This window comes from Eleutherodactylus coqui, chromosome 2 (genome assembly GCF_035609145.1).
Source record: "Eleutherodactylus coqui strain aEleCoq1 chromosome 2, aEleCoq1.hap1, whole genome shotgun sequence".
Lineage (NCBI taxonomy): Eukaryota > Metazoa > Chordata > Amphibia > Anura > Eleutherodactylidae > Eleutherodactylus > Eleutherodactylus coqui.
In genome coordinates, this window is record NC_089838.1 from 282443251 (window position 1) to 282463565 (window position 20315).

General features: G+C 43.9%; 1 protein-coding gene across 2 annotated transcripts in view; it reads left to right on the forward strand.

Annotated features, from left to right (window-relative positions):
- Positions 1-19251, forward strand: part of KCNIP3 (potassium voltage-gated channel interacting protein 3) — a 109750-nt gene extending 90499 nt beyond the window's left edge. For both annotated transcript variants that reach the window (XM_066593078.1, XM_066593079.1), the window contains 7 exons: positions 191-315; positions 5031-5100; positions 13949-14019; positions 15951-16058; positions 17273-17377; positions 17466-17528; positions 18890-19251. In XM_066593078.1, coding sequence (XP_066449175.1) covers positions 191-315; positions 5031-5100; positions 13949-14019; positions 15951-16058; positions 17273-17377; positions 17466-17528; positions 18890-18937 — 590 coding nt within the window. In that variant the 3' untranslated portion in view covers positions 18938-19251. The remainder of the gene's footprint in view (positions 1-190; positions 316-5030; positions 5101-13948; positions 14020-15950; positions 16059-17272; positions 17378-17465; positions 17529-18889) is intronic.
- Positions 19252-20315: the final 1064 nt, after the last annotated feature.

Below are 20315 nucleotides of genomic sequence, written 5' to 3' on the forward strand. Positions count from 1 at the left end.
CAAGTCATTTTAAAGAACCTGCAAAGATCAATGAATGTGGAGAAATTATAGTGGCTTGTAGGTTAATGGGAAGGATAAAAGAAATAATATATCCTGAACTGGGATATATACTGCATAATAAATACTGCTATAACTGGATAATCTTACAAGTAAACTATCCAGGGTGTGACACTGTGGTCCTGTTTTGCAGATAGCAGTGACAGTGAGTTGGAGCTATCGACAGTGCGCCACCAGCCAGAGGGACTGGAGCAGCTTCAAGCCGTCACCAAATTCACAAAGAAGGAGCTTCAGTCCTTATACAGAGGATTTAAAAATGTAAGTATGTTGTCCATGATGATGTCACCACACATAGTCTGTCATATTAGGGACATTTAGTGTTGAGTTAACTGAACCAGTAGAATCAGGTTTCGGTTCGAACCTTGCTAAAAGTTCCATTTGACATGAACCCAAACCAAGCTTTTAGCAGAATTCTCTCCGAAACAGGGTTCTACTGGTTCAGTTCGTTCAACACACTAGTCCTGAGCACTGTCTAAGAGCCATAAAAGCCCTGCATGACACTTTCAGAGTATTATACAGGCCTTTTACAGTTCTTAGGCAGTGTTATACACTGGTTTTAGGGGTTTTGATTAACTTACAATTTGGTTTAAACGAATTCGGACTGAGCCAAACATTTTGCAAGAGTTTGACAAACTGTCCGAACCAAACTTTTCAAAAGTTCATTCTTCCCTATTCCCAATATAAGGCAGATAGAACCCTATGAGAGATGAGTTACATTGGTAGTTGCACAGCACACTCATGGTTGTTTTGTTTCTAATAAACATCTAACTTAGGGCTTGTTTACATCTGTGTTAGGACTTTCCATATGTCTGTTCAATTTTTGGAACAGTAAAACGGAATTAAAACTGAAATAAATGTTTTAGTTTTCTCCCCATTAATTTCAATGAGCTTTAAAAAAAACGGAAGGCTTTCAGTTTGCTTCCATTCTGTTATGTTTCCATCTTTTTAAATGTAACAAGTAGCGCAGTCTGCAGTCTGGAAACAGAACATAAGAAAACTGAAAGCTTTCCTTTATTTGAAAACACATGGAAATTAATAAGGAAAAAAAGCAAAGGTTTCTATCAGCTTCAATTGGGGTTTTCTGTTCCAAAAACTGAACAGAGATGGAAATGTGAACGAGCCGTTAAGTTAAAGCCTACAACCTAATAGCAATGACAATACCCTATAGAAATAATTCTACATGTGAAGGGCAGTTCTTTTTGGATTGTAGTGAAAAGTCCAACAGGGCTAATGTGAGCAGGTGGGGACTTGTATCACTGGCCCCAAAGGTCTGGAGATATTTAGTCTCAGTAATAGCTATTTTTCAGCAAATGTTCTTATTTAGAGTCTGCTCACCTGGCATGTCTGTTTTAGTAAATACTGGCAGTCCCCAAAATATAACAATTCTGAACCTTGTATTAGGGCTAATGCCCACGGACGGATTTCTGCCGCGTTTTAAGCCATGGAAATCCGGGGCATTGTCCCGCAGCTATTAAGTTCTATTGAACCTAATAGCTCAATGTTCACGCTGCGGAGTTCCGCAGAGTGAAAGAAAACACGGCATGCTCTATTTGCCGCGGGAATACGCACGGCCAGCTTCTATTGTAGTCAATGGAAACCGGCCGTCCCGCTACACTTCCACTGTAGTACAGCGGAAGTATCGCGTGAATATGCGTCCCCGCCCACTGACGGCTGCGTCATCCGGCATTGCGGGCGCATCACACACTGTACTGTGCATGCGTGCCGGCCCGCCAGGTGGGACGTGTACAGCGGATCTGGAGTGGTAAGTACGGGGGTTTTGGGGGGCGCCGTGGCTGACTCCGCTGCAATATTCCACTGGTGGAGTCTGTCACGACCGTGGGCATGAGGGCTTATGCTGCTCCTCTGTTATTACTCCTGGAAATTTTGTGAATAAATTATCATCTGTGTGCTACCAGTTATGGGTGTATTCCTGCATAGTCTTACATTGTGCAGTCAGCGCTGACAGTGCTTGACTATGTAGGGACACACGAAGAATGGCAAGATTCAGTTGTCAAGTTATTCAACCATATATAGAAGGAATAACGGAGGAACGGCATAATACAGAGTTAATAATTTCAAGGGGAATAATGCGATTACTAAAACATACATGTAAGGTGGTAGGTGACAGAGAGTTCGGGATACGACATAAACACCGGACATACAGAAATATAGATTTTTATTACAACTAACAACAACAAGACAATATGCTTGAACAAGATGGATGAAAAGTAGGTATATGTTACAGAAAACTCTAAGGGCTCCTTCACACTGGCGAAAAAAATCACTCGATTTTCTCATTATGCGAGAGTGAGTGAAAACGCATGAGTATGAAACCAATGATTTTCAATGTTTCAATCATTCTCATTTGTGATGTTTTCACTCCTGCGATGGTGCATGAAAAAAAAATCGCAGCATCTCCTTTCTTTTTACAATATCGCCCATTGTTTTCAATGGGGTCGGCGGCGGCAGCGCCAGCCCCATTGAAATCAATTGGAGAACATTGTGATCCACTGCTGCGGCTGTGACAGCTGCGGCAGGGGATTCCTTTAGCCCTGCAGGGATGTAAGGCTGTTGCATCCAAGGGGTCAGCACATGTTCTTAATGGGGTCGGCAGGGATGAAGGGAACCCCCGCAGTGATGCGAAGTAGTTTCCTTGTGAAAACGCCTCGTATCCAGGGGTTTTTCAGAAGGATTGCGAGGGAGATATCGGGTCGTGAATCACAGCCTGATATCACCCTCGCTGATGTGCAGAAGCCCTTAAGCTTAGGATAACAGGACTAACTATCGCTAACTTAGAGTCATCACACTTAGTATATAAGTCTTGCACTTTACAGTAGGTGTACACATGTACAGTAAAGTATCTTGTGTGATAGAAAATTAAAGGAGATGTCCCGCGCCGAAACGGGTTTTTTTTTTTTTTAAACCCCCCCCCCCGTTCGGCGCGAGACAACCCCGATGCAGGGGTTAAAAAAACCACCCGCACAGCGCTTACCTGAATCCCGGCGGTCCGGCGTCTTCATACTCACCTGCTGAAGATGGCCGCCGGGATCCTCTGTCTTCATGGACCGCAGGGCTTCTGTGCGGTCCATTGCCGATTCCAGCCTCCTGATTGGCTGGAATCGGCACGTGACGGGGCGGAGCTACACGGAGCTACACGGAGCCCCATAGAGAAGAGGAGAAGACCCGGACTGCGCAAGCGCGGCTAATTTGGCCATCGGAGGGCGAAAATTAGTCGGCACCATGGAGACGAGGACGCCAGCAACGGAGCAGGTAAGTATAAAACTTTTTATAACTTCTGTATGGCTCATAATTAATGCACAATGTACATTACAAAGTGCATTATTATGGCCATACAGAAGTGTATAGACCCACTTGCTGCCTCGGGACATCTCCTTTAACTTTTCTGGAGACAGTACTAATTCAAATACTGCACACAGTCTGTATTTCACAAAAGCGTCGGCTGAGAAACTTGTACCCAATGGGTGAACAGATAAGTTTTCTTGACACAAAGTTCCAACAAAAGTTTGTCTCTGGTACTTTACTGCACTTTTGAATGTAGAACTTGCTATGTCTATGTCCTTGACTAGCAGGCCTGCTTACTATCTGACACCAGTTATTCATGCGCACACACTTGGTTTTAATTGAGGTCTATCCTCACTTACATCCTCCAGTGTCCTCTTCTGCTGTTGTGGGTGTAATGATACTTCCAAAGTCCTTTGGTGGTCTTTGTTCTGAGTAGCTGTGGAATAATATGTCCTCCTCTCGAGCACTTCCAGAAGTGGTCCCTATGGCTGTAAGCTTTGGGATTCTGCAATATAAACTCCTGTTGCAGTGCACTCTCAGTGGTCCGCCCTGACACAGCGTTGGCTCAGGCAGTGGTAAACAGCCCACTCGATCTCTCAGCTGCCTCTCCACTCAGGCAGTCAAAGGCTCTCTCTCTGCTCTGCTTCTTCTGCCAGAGCATTAGAACCTACCTCGTCTCAGGAGCAGAATCTTGTTTTTGCACCAAAACATTGTGTGAAAAAATGTTCACACATAAATATTCATTTGGCTGTGTGAATGTTCACTAATGCCCTTACATGGACTCCTTTAAATTAGATCCTCTTTAAAAGGACACTAAACATAAGGTCTACCATGCCTATATAATGTAGTGCTGTCATAAGCAAGATAAGGCTGTTGTGCTCTTCAATGGCATTCATGACAGAGTTGAATAAAATTTCTGTGTGGTATAACATAATCTATCTAGTAGCAATATCTCTTTAGATGATAGGTGAACCGTTTCTAGTTACAGGAGATGACATAAGAAGGTAATACAACCGTATATCGGTGCATTTATTTTAATGTGTTTTGACAGAGAAGGAGGTTTTGGTTACATAGCCTCTCATTTTTAATTTGTTGTGGTCACTGTCGAAATTGCTGGTGGTAGCAAAATTGCTTCCAGTAAATAGTGTTGCAACAAAAGCATGTGCTACTTGAAATGAAAAGTGAGATGACACTTTGCCACTCAATCTTTGGAGATCTGAAAGTGCGGGAATGGGTTTTATTTCTACCAAGATGCTGCACCCTGTAGTCAGGGAAGGGTGCTGCCTGAGGCAAAGTTCTCACCTTGCCTCATGGATGATGCACATCTGGTAGTAATATTTGGTGATGGTTGCCCTACTGGTGGTAGTCTTATTTCTAGTGGTATAATGTCAGTTTGGTAATATTAGTTTGGAGTGATGTATTACACTGGTGAAATTCCAGTGAATAAATTGGTATTGGCAGATCATTGGTCAATCCAGTAACAAGAACCATCTGACTCTGTGGTGTTTGATGAAATTCATCCTAGACATTTCCCAGTGAAATCAGTTGATATTCTGCTTGGCTGACAATGAGATGTAGTAAAGAAGAGGCAGATTATACAGTAGTTGTAGATGGCTATACTCAAGAACAGTGCAATGTTAATGACCGTCATCCACTTCATTGCTTTTCAGGAGTGCCCTAGTGGATTGGTGGATGAGGAAACCTTCAAGCTGATCTACTCCCAGTTCTTCCCCCAAGGAGGTCAGTACATTCTCAATAATCTCTTTATCTTCTTTGCGGCTCTTAAATTGCTTTTAGACTGGACGACTCTTGTTTGCAAGAGCAAACAAACCAGTGATGTCATCGCTAGCTCATTTGCTCTCATGCAGCCTGTTTAGACAGGCAGATTCATCCTTGACTCATTCAATGAGAATCGTGCAGTCTCATTCAGTGTTTCACATTCACTATGTGAAACAATGAGCGATCAGTGTTTAAACTGAATGAGAAGTGAATGAGCCAATGAAGATTTTCATGCCTGAATAAAATGAACGATGCGAGAGCACACAATTCTCATTCAGTCGTTGGCTCGTGTTTAGACTGAATGATTATCATTCACCTTCGCTCGTATGAACAATTTTTTGAACAGTAACACTAGGGAATACAATTTTCATTACACTTGTTTTTTAATAACTTTTGACTTCTGAATCCAAAAATGAAAATTCACTGAGGCAGAGGGAACTTAATAATTGAAGTCCTAACTACAGAAGATCCCTAAAATCAATTTTTATTAATATAAATTAAAAACACTGGGCCTTTGGACAGACAAAAGAAACAGAAAATGAACGAAAAAAGACGAAACAACAAAAATACTCGTAGTTAGAATATTCTAAATGGGATTCTAACAACTGGTCTTAGATGTCCGACACAGTTACTATTTCTATAGACTAAGATAAGGAAATCCCATAGAGATAGGAGAATAATCAGCTTCCAATAGTGTTTTGCGTCCAACATCGCAGGTACATGACGCCTATTCGACCAGACGTCGCCCCTCCGCGGGACGCAAGTGAATGCGTCTGACGTCACTGACGCATGACGCACATGTAGGGGAGTGACCTGAAGTCCCAGCGCTAGGTCTATTGAAGCACTGATCGGGATCATCGGTACATAGCAACAACAACGAGGGTTGAATATTGTAAGCATCGCTGGCCCACCACCTCTTACTAACCATGCTAGCATCAAAAAGGAGGATTTTTGAAGGGATATAGGATTAGGATTAATTGTTATGGATCCACAGTGGAACATCGGTAAATTTGAAGTTATGCGCATGGGCAGCAGAAACAGATGTCACCAATATACACTAAATGGGGAACTGCTAGGTTCCAGTTCATAGTTGTTTGCAGACTGTGCATGTAAACAAAAGTGTTTTCATTCAGGGAGCACATACACATGTGAGTGCGATATCTGCACGAGATATTATTCAAAGTTGTAAACTTCTGATTTTTCCTGTGAGCATGATGCATTTTGCAAGAAAAATGCGTTGTTGCAGCTCATGCGGTTTTTATGCATGTTTTTCACGTGCATGAAAATCACGTTATTTCAGCAGTAAAGATAGAAAATTACACTTTTAGGGATTCTACCCACTAGCGTTTTTTTAACGCTGTGATATTGCTGCGTTTTTTTTTACTGCAAAACTCCTATAGAAGCCTATGGGAGCCTTCAGCGTATCTCAGCAAAAGATAGGGCAATACCTATCTTTTCCATCTGCGTATAAAATCGGTCGCTGATGTCCTATTATTCCTGGTGCAAAGTTTTTACGTGGCTAAAAATTGCTCATCTGAATGAATACGTTGGAATCCAAGGCTTCAGATGTCGAGATTTTTTATTGCGGCTAAATTAGCCGTGGAAAAACGCTCATGTGAATAAGGCCCTAAAGAGATTTTCAAGGTTTAACCTCTTCCCACCCTGTGACATAATTTTACATCATGCGAACAATACTGTACCTGCAATTTGAAGTAGCAGTACGTTGTGGTGATCACTCGGGCAAGGGCTAATTTTGTAACTGTAGGCCATTGGCCCACTGCAGTGGCCAGGATCACAGATAATTCTGATCCTGGCCAATAACCCCTTTAATGCTACTGACAACTAAGAGGTTAACAATGGGCGCTGCCTCTGTCACATCATTGGCACTCCTCTATGCAGTGGCCGTGGGCTGATGGCTTGCTTTGGTAACCATAGACCTAACACTGAGTGGACACTGAGCTTGCCATGGCTGTCTATATGAAAGATAGGAGATGATACCCTGCAAAAGTGGAAAAACCTAAATATAAAAATATATTTAATCTCCAACTTTAAGCTGATGTCATTAAAGTTGTACCATAATGTCAAGTTATCCCCTATTTACAGGTTAGGGATAACTTGCTGATCAGTGGGGGTCCCACTGCTGAGACCCTCGCCAATCTTAATAACGAGGATCCTGTGTCCCTCATCCTCCTTACTGCAGGATTACTGCACCCCCCATAGGGAGGAGTAGACTTAATGGAGTGCTGTTTGTGCAAGCCCATCAGCACTCTATTCACTTTCAATGGGACTGAGTACCCGAACGATGTACCTGCTCAGCTATTTCCATCACTCCCATTGAAATGGATGGAGCACTGATTGCGCATGCTTGGCCAGCGCTCTAGTCAGAGTGACGTCACTATGAGATGGGGGAAGCAACCTTGCAGTGAAAGGAGAGCGGGACACAGGAGTCCCAATCTCCAGAACAGTGGGGATTTCAGTGGTGAAACCTCCACCAATCAGCAAGTTATCCCCTATCCTGTGGATAGGAAATAACTTGATACTCTGATTCAACCCCTTTACTAAAAATACATTTGGAGAGGTCAATACCTGATATATCAATACCAATCTAATATATCAATATCAATACCAATATGTCATTCGTCAATCGGGAAAACATAACCAAATTATTGGCAAAAGAATTGTCAAATGAAGAAATATATTGCTCCTCCTACCAAGCCATCAATAATATCGCAAAAGTGGGGGGAAATTAGAGCCCATCACTTGCCGCTGGTTACATTGTGCCTATGTTACTGTATATATGGCTAGGTCATGTGATGCACGCGTCCAATGAAACTGCTGCCAATATGGAGGATGGAAGACACATTTGGTGACATCAGCAAGGCTCCCTGGTTGCTGATTGGTCGCATACTGACATCTGCGGGAAGCAATACGGGAAATTTAATTATCCCTCGATTTTAGCCAAAAATCAATTTGGACTAAACTGATACGATTTAGCGAAAATTGGGATGAATTTCCTGATCAAGATGAGCAACGCTACGTGTAATCTTACCACCAGGGAAATAACTATTTTTTCTTTAATTGCTTCAATTCTTGCTCCACAAGCTGTTAGCTGTTGCTAAGTATCTAAATCCAATATCCTAGATTGAAGTGGATAGTAATTGGGATTGGACAACTCAAAAGTATCTGAATTAACATTATCCTGTTCCAAATCTTGTAAAACTAATAAAGCATGTTGATCTTGAAAAAACATTTGGATTTTCATTGATCTCAAGTGCAGTGACACTTTCCTTTCAACATGAGAATGGCGCTTCCCTGTCAAAGAGCGGACAAACCTATTAACATCAAGTATCATTTGAAATAATTCAAATGATAAAGCAGATAAGGGGGACTTGTTATTTGTAGAGCGCCAACTTACTCTGCAGGTAATTTATTACCCCCACCAAGCTGGGTACTCGTTTTACTGACTTCGTGAGGATGGAAGGCTGAGTCAATCTTGAGCGGGCTACCTGAACCAAGCGGGGATTGAACTCGCAACCTTCAGGTCATAAGCGAGAGCTTAGGACTGGATACTGCTGTCTTAACACTCTAAATTGAGGTACTAAATTGAGGGTGGTTTCACCGGGAGCAGGAAAGAGAAGCCTCCACAGCCAAATGGCTCCTTCTCTAAATGGCACCAAACAGTGCTGGACAGGCCCAATTTACTATAATGGGATCTGTCCACAGGGGTTCCAATATGAAAGTGTAGCCGGCCTAAGGCCTCATGTCCACGGGCAAAATAAGAATTAAAATCCGCAGCAGATTTTAGCTCTTCTCCTGCCCGCGGATCCGCACCCCATAGGGATGCATTGACCACCTGTGGGGTAGATAAATACCCGCGGATGGTCAATAAAAGGGATTTTTTTAAAAATGGAGCATGAAAAAATCTGAACCATGCTCCATTTTCATGCGGTTCTCCCGCGGGGACGGCTCCCGCGGGCTTCTATTGAAGCCTATGGAAGCCGTCCGGATCCGCGGGAGACAAAATTCGGAATTTACTCACACGCTCCGTTTCTTCTCTTCGCCGCGGCGCCATCTTCTCTCCGTCGCGGCCGGATCTTTTTTCTTCGGGACGGCGCATGCGCGGGGCACGTCACCGACGTCATCATGCGCATCCGCCGAGCCGAAGAAAGAAGATCCGGCCGCGACGCAGAGAAGATGACGCCGCGGCGAAGAGAAGAAACGGAGCGGATGGGAGGTGAGTTTATTCTCATTTATTCTTATTTTCAGCCCTCATGTCTGCGGGGCAGGAGGGACCCGCTGCAGATTCTCCATGGAGAATCCGGAGCGGGCCTGATTTTCCCCGTGGACATGAGGCCTAAGTCCTTTAGATAAAATCTCAATTTGAACTGCAGACATAATAAAGGTAAGGTCTCCTGGTCAAGCACTGAGTCATGACTGACTCCTAGTGTGATGTCACAACGTGACGTTTTCTTGGCAGACTGTTTTTGCGGGGAGGTTTGCCATTGCCTTCCCAAGTCATCTTTTACCCCCCAGTAAGCTGGGTACTCATTTTACTGACCTCAGAGGGATAACCTTGAGCCGGCTACCTGAACCATGTGGGAATTGAACACACAACCTTCAGGTCATGAGTGAGAGCTTAGGACTGCATTTCTACTGCCATAAACACTGCACCACACAAGGCCCTTTATGTAGACATAATAGTACGAGTCAAAATAGCAATATTGGCAAACATTTCTTGAAGATCTACCGTTATTTCTTCTTTCTTCTGGTGGAAGATCTGACAACTTCCGTGCCTTTTACCCCCTCTCCGTTTTTGACACTTGTCTAGATTAAACTGTAAACATGTCTGCACATTGTTAATGTTTTTGTGTATAAAATAAAGACATTTAAAATTTTCTTCCACAGTCAAATTGAAGGATTTTTCTTATTGCTATTATCGTTAAGTAAATCGCTGGGTCATGTGACACTACAAGCACAGTCAACAACCGATCTTCGATTGCTTATCATTCAACATTCATTTGATGCAAGCATCAAAGCCTGCCGATAATCAGCCCCTGTAAGCAGGCAGCCGCTCATCTATGGACGATTGCTTGTTTATTCTGAAAGAAGATGGGTGGCCAGGACATATCTCCGGCCCCTATGGGGCCTCTAGACCAATGTACCGGGTTATAGGTAGCTTTCACCTCTGTGTTCCAAAGACCTATCCTCTTCTAGCTTTTGTCACACCTATCCCTATGTACTCTTGGTTATTTGTTATTGTATTTTAATACTATCACAGCGGTCCAGAGATCCTCAGGAGACCATCAAGTCCCCTGATTTAATCAGGAAATCCTGAGGGTAGAGGAGGTACTGTCACGGAGCGCTGCTGCCACTCCCTTGGCTCTCCTGCTGTATGGGGTGTTTGATCCAATGTTGGCACTCTGCTGTCTGCCCATAGGGCATGTGCGCTCCTACCTCTACATTTAAAGGGCCAATGCACACGCTCCTAACAGGTCCCCCACCAACCACCATCCACTTCCCACTGTACTAGGCATCCTTCCCCCATGGAGGATGCCTAAGCAATTGGTCTCATCAGCCCCCGTTTGTATTTGTTCCGTTTCTGAGTCCACTTGACTCTTGCCAATTTTGACTTATGTGCTGACTGACCTCGACTCTGGACTTCATTATTGCCTACTGCCTGCCCTGATCTTCTGCATGGACCTTGTTATTGCACCTGAGCATGTGTTCACATCATCAGATACTGCGTCTCGGCCCTGTGCAGCACCTGGAGCCACACTACTGAGAGTATTTGTGCGAGTAAAGCAAAGACCATACTCCTCTTGGAGGGGTTAAGAGTTAAAACTTGGGTTCTTCAGGTTCTGCCTCCTTAGGTAGTCCAAAGTCAAACCGGTGTGTGGTAAGGCGCATCCACATCCAAACTGAATATGAAAAAAGGCAGTCTGCCCTATGAAGATTATTAGATACCTGACTGAGAATAAGATGCCCTGTTGCGAAGTGGGGGGTCTTTAGTTTTAATATGGCCGTGGAGGTTGATTCTTTAAAAAAGTTTCTTCTGTTGCAGAGTCTGTGTAACTTATTCACATAGTTGGCTGTCCTGCTCCTTCCGACATGGATATACTGTAACAGCACACTATGCCTGATTGTGTTGGCTGTCTGGTCACCCTCTCTTCTCTCAGTGTTATGCCTCATTCACACAGGTGATATGATTTTACGCCGGCCGCATCTCGGCCGAAGATTGCATCAATGAGGAATAGCCTCAATCGAGTCCCGAGATTAATTAGAGTTTTCTGTCCATTGACATGGGCGTATCATGTGAAAAATACGCTGCAGTGCGGAATTACATCGGTTGGCAGAAATCCTCAAAATAACTACTAATGCTTAAATAGAGCCAGCTGTCTTTTTTTCCGAGCGTCGAACACAGGTAAACTTCCTCCTCCCTTTTTTTTCCAGCTCCCATAGGAGTCTATGGGAGCCTCCAGCGTTTTTCGTCAAAAGATAGATCGAGACCTATTTTTTGATGCAGCATGAAAAATCGCTGTCCGAAAATGGTCGGCAAGTTGACGTATTGCCCGTGTGATTTTGTCACGTGCACGAAAATCGCCCATGTGAATTAATGCATTGTAATCCAATGATTCACATGGTTGCAATTTTCATCCGACGTTTTATTGCGGCAAAATAGCCACGAAAACATGCTCATGTGAATTGGGCCTTAGGGCGAGCACCCACTGGCGTTTTTTTACCTGCGTTTTGCGTTTTGCGTTTTTCCTGCACAGGCATAGAGATAAAGTGTGCTCATGTCCACTGGCGTTTTTAAAATCGCCCCGCCCCGCAAAATCGCATCGCAGCTGTCCTTACACTCTGGCTCCTTTTTTTAATCTAACTTCTCCCATGGTTTTCAATGCTCCCGGAAAAAACGCAACGCAACGCAATTCGCACGCGTCGCGTGGCGTTTTTGCAGACAACATTACTGAAGACTGTGGAAGGGCGGGCATTCTTCACAGGTGCTGTAGGGTGTGTTGGTATAGAAACGCTATGCAACGTTTTAGGATGAGACATTCTCCGCGTTTTGCGTAAAAAAAAACGCAGCGAAAAACACAAACGCGCAGATGCGAAATCGCTGCGTTTTTCACGCACTAACAACGCAAACGCCAGTGGGTGCTCGCCCTTAGAGATAGTAGCAGGTAGAGGTAGGAGGATGTACATAGCAGATCAGAGAATGGGGGGAGGGAGGCATCCATGTCTTCAGGGAGGGTAGATTACACAGGTTATATCGAATCATAGATAAGATACGAAAAAGAGTAACAAGGACAGTCTGCAGGGGAAGGGGGTGAATCATATAGTCTGTGTATTTGTGTTAAGAGAGATGAGAGCATTTTTTCGTATGAAGGGTGTCCATAGAAATATACATATCCAAAACCAGTCCAGGTACCAGCAACTCTACTTCTGTCACAGCTCCTAAACTCAGGCCACATGATACAGAGCTTCCTCCCCTCTCCCTGGGTCGGTGATGTACTTTCAGAGGGTTGGTTTACTAGTTCATTGCTATAACGCAGACACTCCCCTGCAACAGAGGCGTAACTTGAAGCTCCCGGGCCCCAATATAAAAACTGTAACAAGGCCCCCAACTATAATGCTTTATTCATAGTACTGGGCTCCCTATATGGAGAAGAGAGGCCTTATGGGCCCCCTAAGGCTCCTGGGCCCGGGTGTAACCGCATCCCCTGCATCCCCTATAGTTACACCAGAGTGGGCCTGCAAGAATATCACTGACCCCAGGAAGAAGGGAGAGGAAGCTCTATATCACATGAGCCAGTATTGGAACAAGGCCGGGAGTGGAGATATCGGCACCACTGGACCCGCACTGGATTCAGTGCAGTACATTTTTCAAGCCATATAGGAAATAGAAATAGATCTGAATGTACTGAGCTGTCACCTGCAAGAATTCTACAGTTTCAGAATTGCTTGCTTTAAGTTAAAACAGATTATAGTCTGCCATTGTGCCTACGACTACACAGAACTTCCCATACTGTATGAAATTTGGATCTCAATCCCTATACAGATACAAAAGAGATCCTGGCCGGGCCACTAAATATCCAGAAGTCCCCAATCACCATTAGAAGTATCATTCTAACAGATAATGACAAAATGGGAATCTGTTATTTGTTAAGCCCTGCTAAACTGCCTCCCTCCTTTCCGCTCCCTCGCTGGCTCTCAGCAAGGGGAGGAGGCGGGACTTTTCGGCAGCCTGAAATGGGAGGGGGCGGGACAGGGCGGTAGCTTAACAACTACCTCCCACCCCCTCCCATTACAAACAGCCGGCAAGGGGCAGAGAGAAGGAGGGAGTTTAGCAGTCACGCTGCTAAACTCCCTCCCACCTCCCTTCTCCATCAGCTGTCATAGGCTCCCATAAGAGTCTATGCAGCAGCTGACGTATTCTGGCCAGGAAGATAGTTCCAGGACTATCTTTCCTGCCCGGCTTAAAAACTCCCAGCCGAAATGTGCTTTTACGCTGGGGAAAATAGACCATCTGATCTGATGCGTTGAAATCCAATGCATCAGATGGTACCATATATCGTCCGACATACGCTCATGTGAATACAGCCTAACACTGCTATAGGGGAATTTAACACTTGCTGCAGATCGCTGGGTGTCCAAGCAGCAGAACAACCTGTGAGCTGCTAATTTTCTGGAGACTTTAATCCTGACAATCCCTTTAAACAGATTTGTTGAAGTGTCTATTTGATACAGTTCACATTATAAAAGAGCACATTTTCTTCTGTAACGATGACTAAATCTCCTGTCTTTGCAGATGCCACAATGTATGCACACTTTCTATTTAATGCCTTTGACCTGGACAGAAGTGGTGCCATCCGGTTTGAGGTAAGCCCCCCCCCCCCCCGTATGTTATCTAATTGTTCAATTATCCCCATGTAGTATCCCTAACCAGAAAGATAGATGGGTGCATCCAGCGCTTGGGATCCCCACCGATCAAGCTGATTCCTGGGCCTGCTATCAGTGTGTATAGTGCTGGAAACAGAGAGCGCTATCAACATTGCAGTGGCCTGGTTTGGTACTACAGCCATAGCTCCTATTGAATTCAATGGCAGCTGTGCTCGCAGTACCAAACCGAGCCACTGTAGTACACACAGCACTGTCTGTTTCCAGTGCTGTTCGCACTGACAATCAAATTGCTCACAATTGATGATCTGTCCTGAGGGTGTGGGATTTTTGCCTGCACTGATGAGAGGTAAAAATAGGAGAGTGCTGTTTGCAGATGGGTGTCTTTTCTTTGTGGAGAGGACTCGGAAACGTACAATCTTTCCTGTGGATAGGTTTTTTTGTGTCGAAAACGCCTCCAATCACTTCAGGAAAGTAGCGATCCTCCAGTGCAGCTGAAAGCCATGCAGGAAGATCGGCAAGTGTTTCCCATTGGTTTCAATGGGTAACCACGCATCACATTGTAGTGCACTCGAGTGCACCTCTCATGCCATGCAATGTTTTTGCCAGCCCCACTGAAAACAATAGGCGCGGCATTCCGAGGGAAAGCCCAAACATAGGACATGCTGTAATTTTTTCTCCCTGCACTGCAATGTGTGTGTGGGGGGGTGGAAATCACCCATGTATATGACTCTATTCAAAAGAATGGGGTTCATATTCGTGCAAGATTTGCTCGGCCGTGTGAAAGCAGCCTTATCTAAGTGCAAATATAATACTAAGCAGCCCAGCCTTTTCCAAATATGAGGTAGGTGTGTGAGTGGTTGTTCATTAGTACCGTGTTTCCTCAAAAATAAAACCCTGTCTTTTATATTAACTTTTTGCCCCAAAAGAGGCACTAGATATTCTTTTTGGGGGATGTATTATTCTACTTACCTAGCAGGCTCGGTCTGCATCCCCCCTGCTGCTCTCCGGAGCTCCAGCAGGCTTCCTGCAGTCCTTGGCCGCCCACAGACGATCGCTTCCTGGTTACGAGATTCATAAATCCAGCCTCCAGGAAGTGATGGCTCGAGAACCAATCAATGCAGCGCTGGATGAACCAATGTGATGGCTGTAATTGATTCATCCAGCACTGCATTGATTGGTTCTCGAGCACTGCTCAGCTAATCACAGCCATCACGTTGTGGAGGCAGGATTTATGAACTGGCCAATGAGCCAATTCATAAATCCCGCCTCCACAATGCAATGGCTCTGATTGGTTCATCGAGCGCTGCATTGATTGGCTGAGCAGCACTAAAGTACAGTACCATGTGCCAATATGCATACAAATCAACCTTGTTCATTGTGCAAATACGTTGCACTGCACTTATAGCTCTGTAACTGTGGCTCTTGCTGGCCGCTTGCTTACAGTTAACACTGATGCCTTAAATGCTTAGTCTAAGCTCCGGCCTTCACACCACCATCCCTGCCTGCAAGGTGGCGCTGCCTGAGGCTTAACTTGGTGGCGCTGCCTGAGGCTTAACTTGCCTCCTGATATAGGCATTCCTGGATGGAAGAAGGGTGCCTGTCTACGGTTCACAGAGATGCTATGTTCACCCCTGTTATCTCCATAAGGAGAAACTTTATCCCTCTAGACAGAAATACTGAGAGACAAAGAATAATGCAGCTACACAACCTCCTCCTTGTCTGCTGTACTTTGTTACTGTTGAGAAAACTTGGGGATTCAGGAGGTTTGTGACCATTTACTACATGCTGCTGGAGGCCGATGCTACGATCTACTTCAGTACAAAGAACTAAAAATGTATGCAAAAGAAATTACAACGACTATGGAAATGTCCCACATTGGAACATCAGATATTGTCCTTTCTGTTTCACAGGATTTTGTGGTCGGATTGTCTATTCTTCTACGGGGCAGTGTCCATGAAAAATTAAGATGGGCATTTAACCTGTACGATATAAATAAGGATGGATACATTACCAAGGAGGTAGGTCAGAGTCAGTATGTGAATTGGATAACACCATCACCCTTTCTACTAACTCCTCTTTCCATCCACCAGCCCTAAAGATACTTGTCTACTAGTAAGAAGTCACTAAGGCCATATTAAGATGAACTTATGCAAGTTGCACCTAAGAAACTGTGCCAGAGATGTCCGTGTGCTGTTTGATATTCACACTACATATGTTATTTACATCCAGGAAAATTTTCAAATGGATCACTGGTCTGTGTGAAAGCCCCATTGGTTATTACGGGTCCGTGTGTTGACCATGGAATACATAGACAGCATACAGTTCAAATGTACAACCATCAGAAAGGGCCTGAAGGCCAAATTAACATGATCGTGCCTAATTTTCGATCATGAAAAGTCAACCTATTTTAATGTGTGTGAATGTCCATGTTCTATCCGTGTCCGTTTTATTATTTACATGTATCATCCATTTTGCTCACTTGTGAAAAAAAAGATGGAGGCCCAATTTTTTTCTAAATGATCCATGAAGTGGACATAGAAATCAATCCGTGTACACTCTATTTTATTTGACTTGAACGGGTGACTGTCATTTGAGAAATTGGACCAGAATGAGCCCTATTGTGATTTAAAAATTTTTTTTTATATAGACCATCAGTTGTGTAAAAAAACTACATGTCTGAGTAGCCCTATTGACTGTAATAGGTCCATGTGTTGTCTGTGTTCATTTGCTTGTACATATAGAGAACATACACCTGTCTGAATTAGGCCCAAAGTTGACCAAAACAAGAACCTAAAATTGATGGGTCATTTTTGTATGGGAAGGGGGTGCGCCTGTGACAACCACTCATTAGTTTTCATGAAAAAATACAGTTGTCACCATTAAAATCCAGATGGAATATCATCATTTAAAGTAGAGGAAAAGATGAGCCATATTTTGACCAAAGGCACACGGCCAGTTTAATGGGTCAAACGCTGTCCTCTTATATCGTGTGAGGCTACTCACATGAACTTCATGGCATGTCCTATTCTCGGCTGTCTTCACGGATGAGTAAAGGACAAGTATGTTCTGCCTGATGCAAGTTGTGCCTGAATTTCTCAGATACACCTCATAGCCTTTGGCTGTAAAGGAATACAGGAGCTATCCATTTTGCGTGGAACCTTCTAGCAATGCTACCATATTAAATGAGCATAAAAGTAGATATTTTAGGCCAAACTACTACGTCTGTGTTTAGGAGATGCTGGCAATAATGAAATCCATCTACGACATGATGGGACGTTACACATACCCCATGCTCCGAGATGATGCCCCCATCGAGCACGTGGAGAGGTTCTTCCAGGTAACATTAAGATTTCAATTATATTAGAAAATGCTTTTCCTACTGGACACTCGATGCTAGACCTCATCCGTTCTGATTTACCTTACAGAAGATGGACCGAAATCATGATGGAGTAGTAACCATTGATGAATTTCTGGAGACTTGTCAAAAGGTTAGTCGATCATAACTGTTCTCTGCCATTAGAATAGAAATAAGCAGAATGGGTCATGGAGGTCAGTTAGGTTGTAAAAGGCAATTTGTCTTATACATCATTCAATGCTAAACTAATGCCAAAGTGATTTTTCTAGCCTTTCCTTGTAAGAGTATAGTCATACAGTATGACAAATGTTTCCTTCAGACCTTCACTACTGTAATTGTTGCAACCGCGCCTTACGTGTGTCTGCACATCTAATTTATGTGTAGGAAGTGCTCAGTCAATTAGTTTTTTGTTGTATTTGCATTTGTGGAGGAGTGGCACTCCATCCACCCATCATACCCAAGTCTTTTAACCCCTTAACACTACAGAACGTAAGTTTACGTCCTGGCTGGGGAGGGGGGTGGCACTTAACGCAACAGGACGTAAACATATGTCATGTGGATGGCGCGGACACAGAGGTGAGCCCGTACCATCCTGCAGTGGTAGCCACCTGTGACTGCTAGCCGGCCTTCCGCTGCAACAGCGGGGGTCGAGGAGAGCATCGATCCCTACTCTTAACCCCTAACATGATTAATGTACATCTTGTCATGTAAAAGGTTCACAGAGAGAGCGTTTGCCCTCTGTGATATCATCGGCCAGTGCGTTGCCATGGCAAAAGGACACCATACACTGGTGTCTGGGCCTGCTCTGTTTCCTTCACATTTGTGATGTTTTCACTCATGCGATGTTGCAAGAAAAAAAAATCATGGCATCCCCTAATCTTTCTGCGATGTGCAATATTTTTTTTATCCCCCATGTTTCCCTATGGAGCCTCCTTTTTATCGCATCACAAAGCACAAACTTGTGCTTTTCGTGCGATGCGTTTTCAATATTAGAAAGTCCTATTGACCTTCGCGATAAAAAAAATTGTGGCAAAATCGTGTAGGAAAATCCCGAGAGGCAGCGATGTTTTTGCAAGAAAACAGCAGCATTGACGCTCAAAAACCGCGGGAAAAAAGACGTAATTTTCTCACAGCGATATCACGATCGCCCGTGTGAAATAAGCTGTACTATTATCCCTAGTTTTATCCCATTTAATGTATATGCAGTAACACTATTCCTACAACTTGGGTGCATCGCTTTACATTTATGAAATGAAGGGGTATAAAGTTAGGAAATGGTTCAACCACTAAGGTCCAACTGTTGGGAAGAACGAAGACCTCAAACCCTGGCTGTGGAGCAGGAGGAGCATGGGCCGTGCCCCTCTACACAACGGTTACCTTCACAGACCGGGAAATAGAATAATAGAATAAAATGGACAACTCTCGTAGACGTATTTTCAGATGTTTACTCCTATGTTATGTGAGATATCATGAAGTTTCCCCTTCTTTCCTCAGGATGAAAACATTATGAAATCCATGCAGCTCTTTGAAAATGTGATCTAGAAGAAGACATTGCATTCCACCCATGCCAGCACTAGAAAGGACCCATCCGACGGAGTATGCCCAAGACTGGATCACATCCACCACCCTTCCTTGTGTCACCAACAGTCCATGGATGGTGTAATCTCTCTCCCAGGGAACAGACAATCCTACTTACTGCCTGCCTGTTTGCACTGATCCCTTCCTAATCCTCACCGTAACAAACTCACCTTTCTAAGGACTGTTTTATATGATTACAGAACAAAAAGCACATTTATGTCTGCAAGAGCCAGGATTCTTAAATCAGGGATTTTTACAGAAAGCCGCTCTTGCCTGTTTCAGATGTGGGAACATATGATGCATACCCCCCCCCCCCCCAACCCCACAAAAGTGAAAAGAAGAAATATATTTGATGGTTTTAAGAACAAAAAGATGAATTATATGCAGATATCTGCGCTATCTGCGCTATGTGCTTCCTGATAACCTGCCAAATTTCCCCGTCACCTTAGCGCTGTTTTTGCAAAAAGAAACACAATGGTCTCTTTCTCTGCCGGTTGGTGGCACTGCAACTTACCGGCACTAGAAGAGTTTAGAGCGGGTACAGATATCATGGTTGTTATGTTTAAGGCTTCCATATCTTTTACTTTTCTTTCTTTTTTTCTTTGGTAAAACAAGCTGTCAGTATTTGAGTGCATGTTCTCTACAAGACCCGGAGCAGGAATACCAATAGACCCAACTGATTACAGGCTTTACTAATACTGTGTATTTGAAGCAGAAATTGGGACATGATTCTAGAGATAACAATATATCAATTTTTGGGTTGATTCTCCTTGTATATTTTGGTGAGGTACATGCCCTATCTAACTCTATATATAATGACATGTCGTTTGATGCCATACATTGCTAAGAGTCCCTGTGGGCTTGACAAATCAATTTACTTGAAATCTGATTTCAGCACAACGGACAGCTCACTTAGATATGTTCTACAGCAATATTACCCATGTACAGATGTAGCAAAGTTTAACTTGAGTGTGATGATTGTGTAATAAGTTATCTTCTCTTTAGCCAGTGAAAAGCTATTGTTACCTTATCTTAACATAACAGAAGCCACTGTAAAGAAACTGAAATGGCAAGTTATCTTACCGCATTAAATGTACCGTAAAGTCCCATCTACATGGGGCAAACGATGCCCAACACTCATCCCTGTGTGTACTCGCTCCTGTGCTGTTACACAGGAGCAAGTATCGTAGCTTCACAGCAGGGCAGCTGGGGGAGATTCCACTCCTCGCTCTCACCCGCCCCTATCCATTCACTTCTGTTCAGTACTGAACGGCTGCTGTATTAGGTGAATGGAGAGGGGTGGGGGAAAGCAAGGAGTGAAATCTTCTCCAGCTGCCCCGCT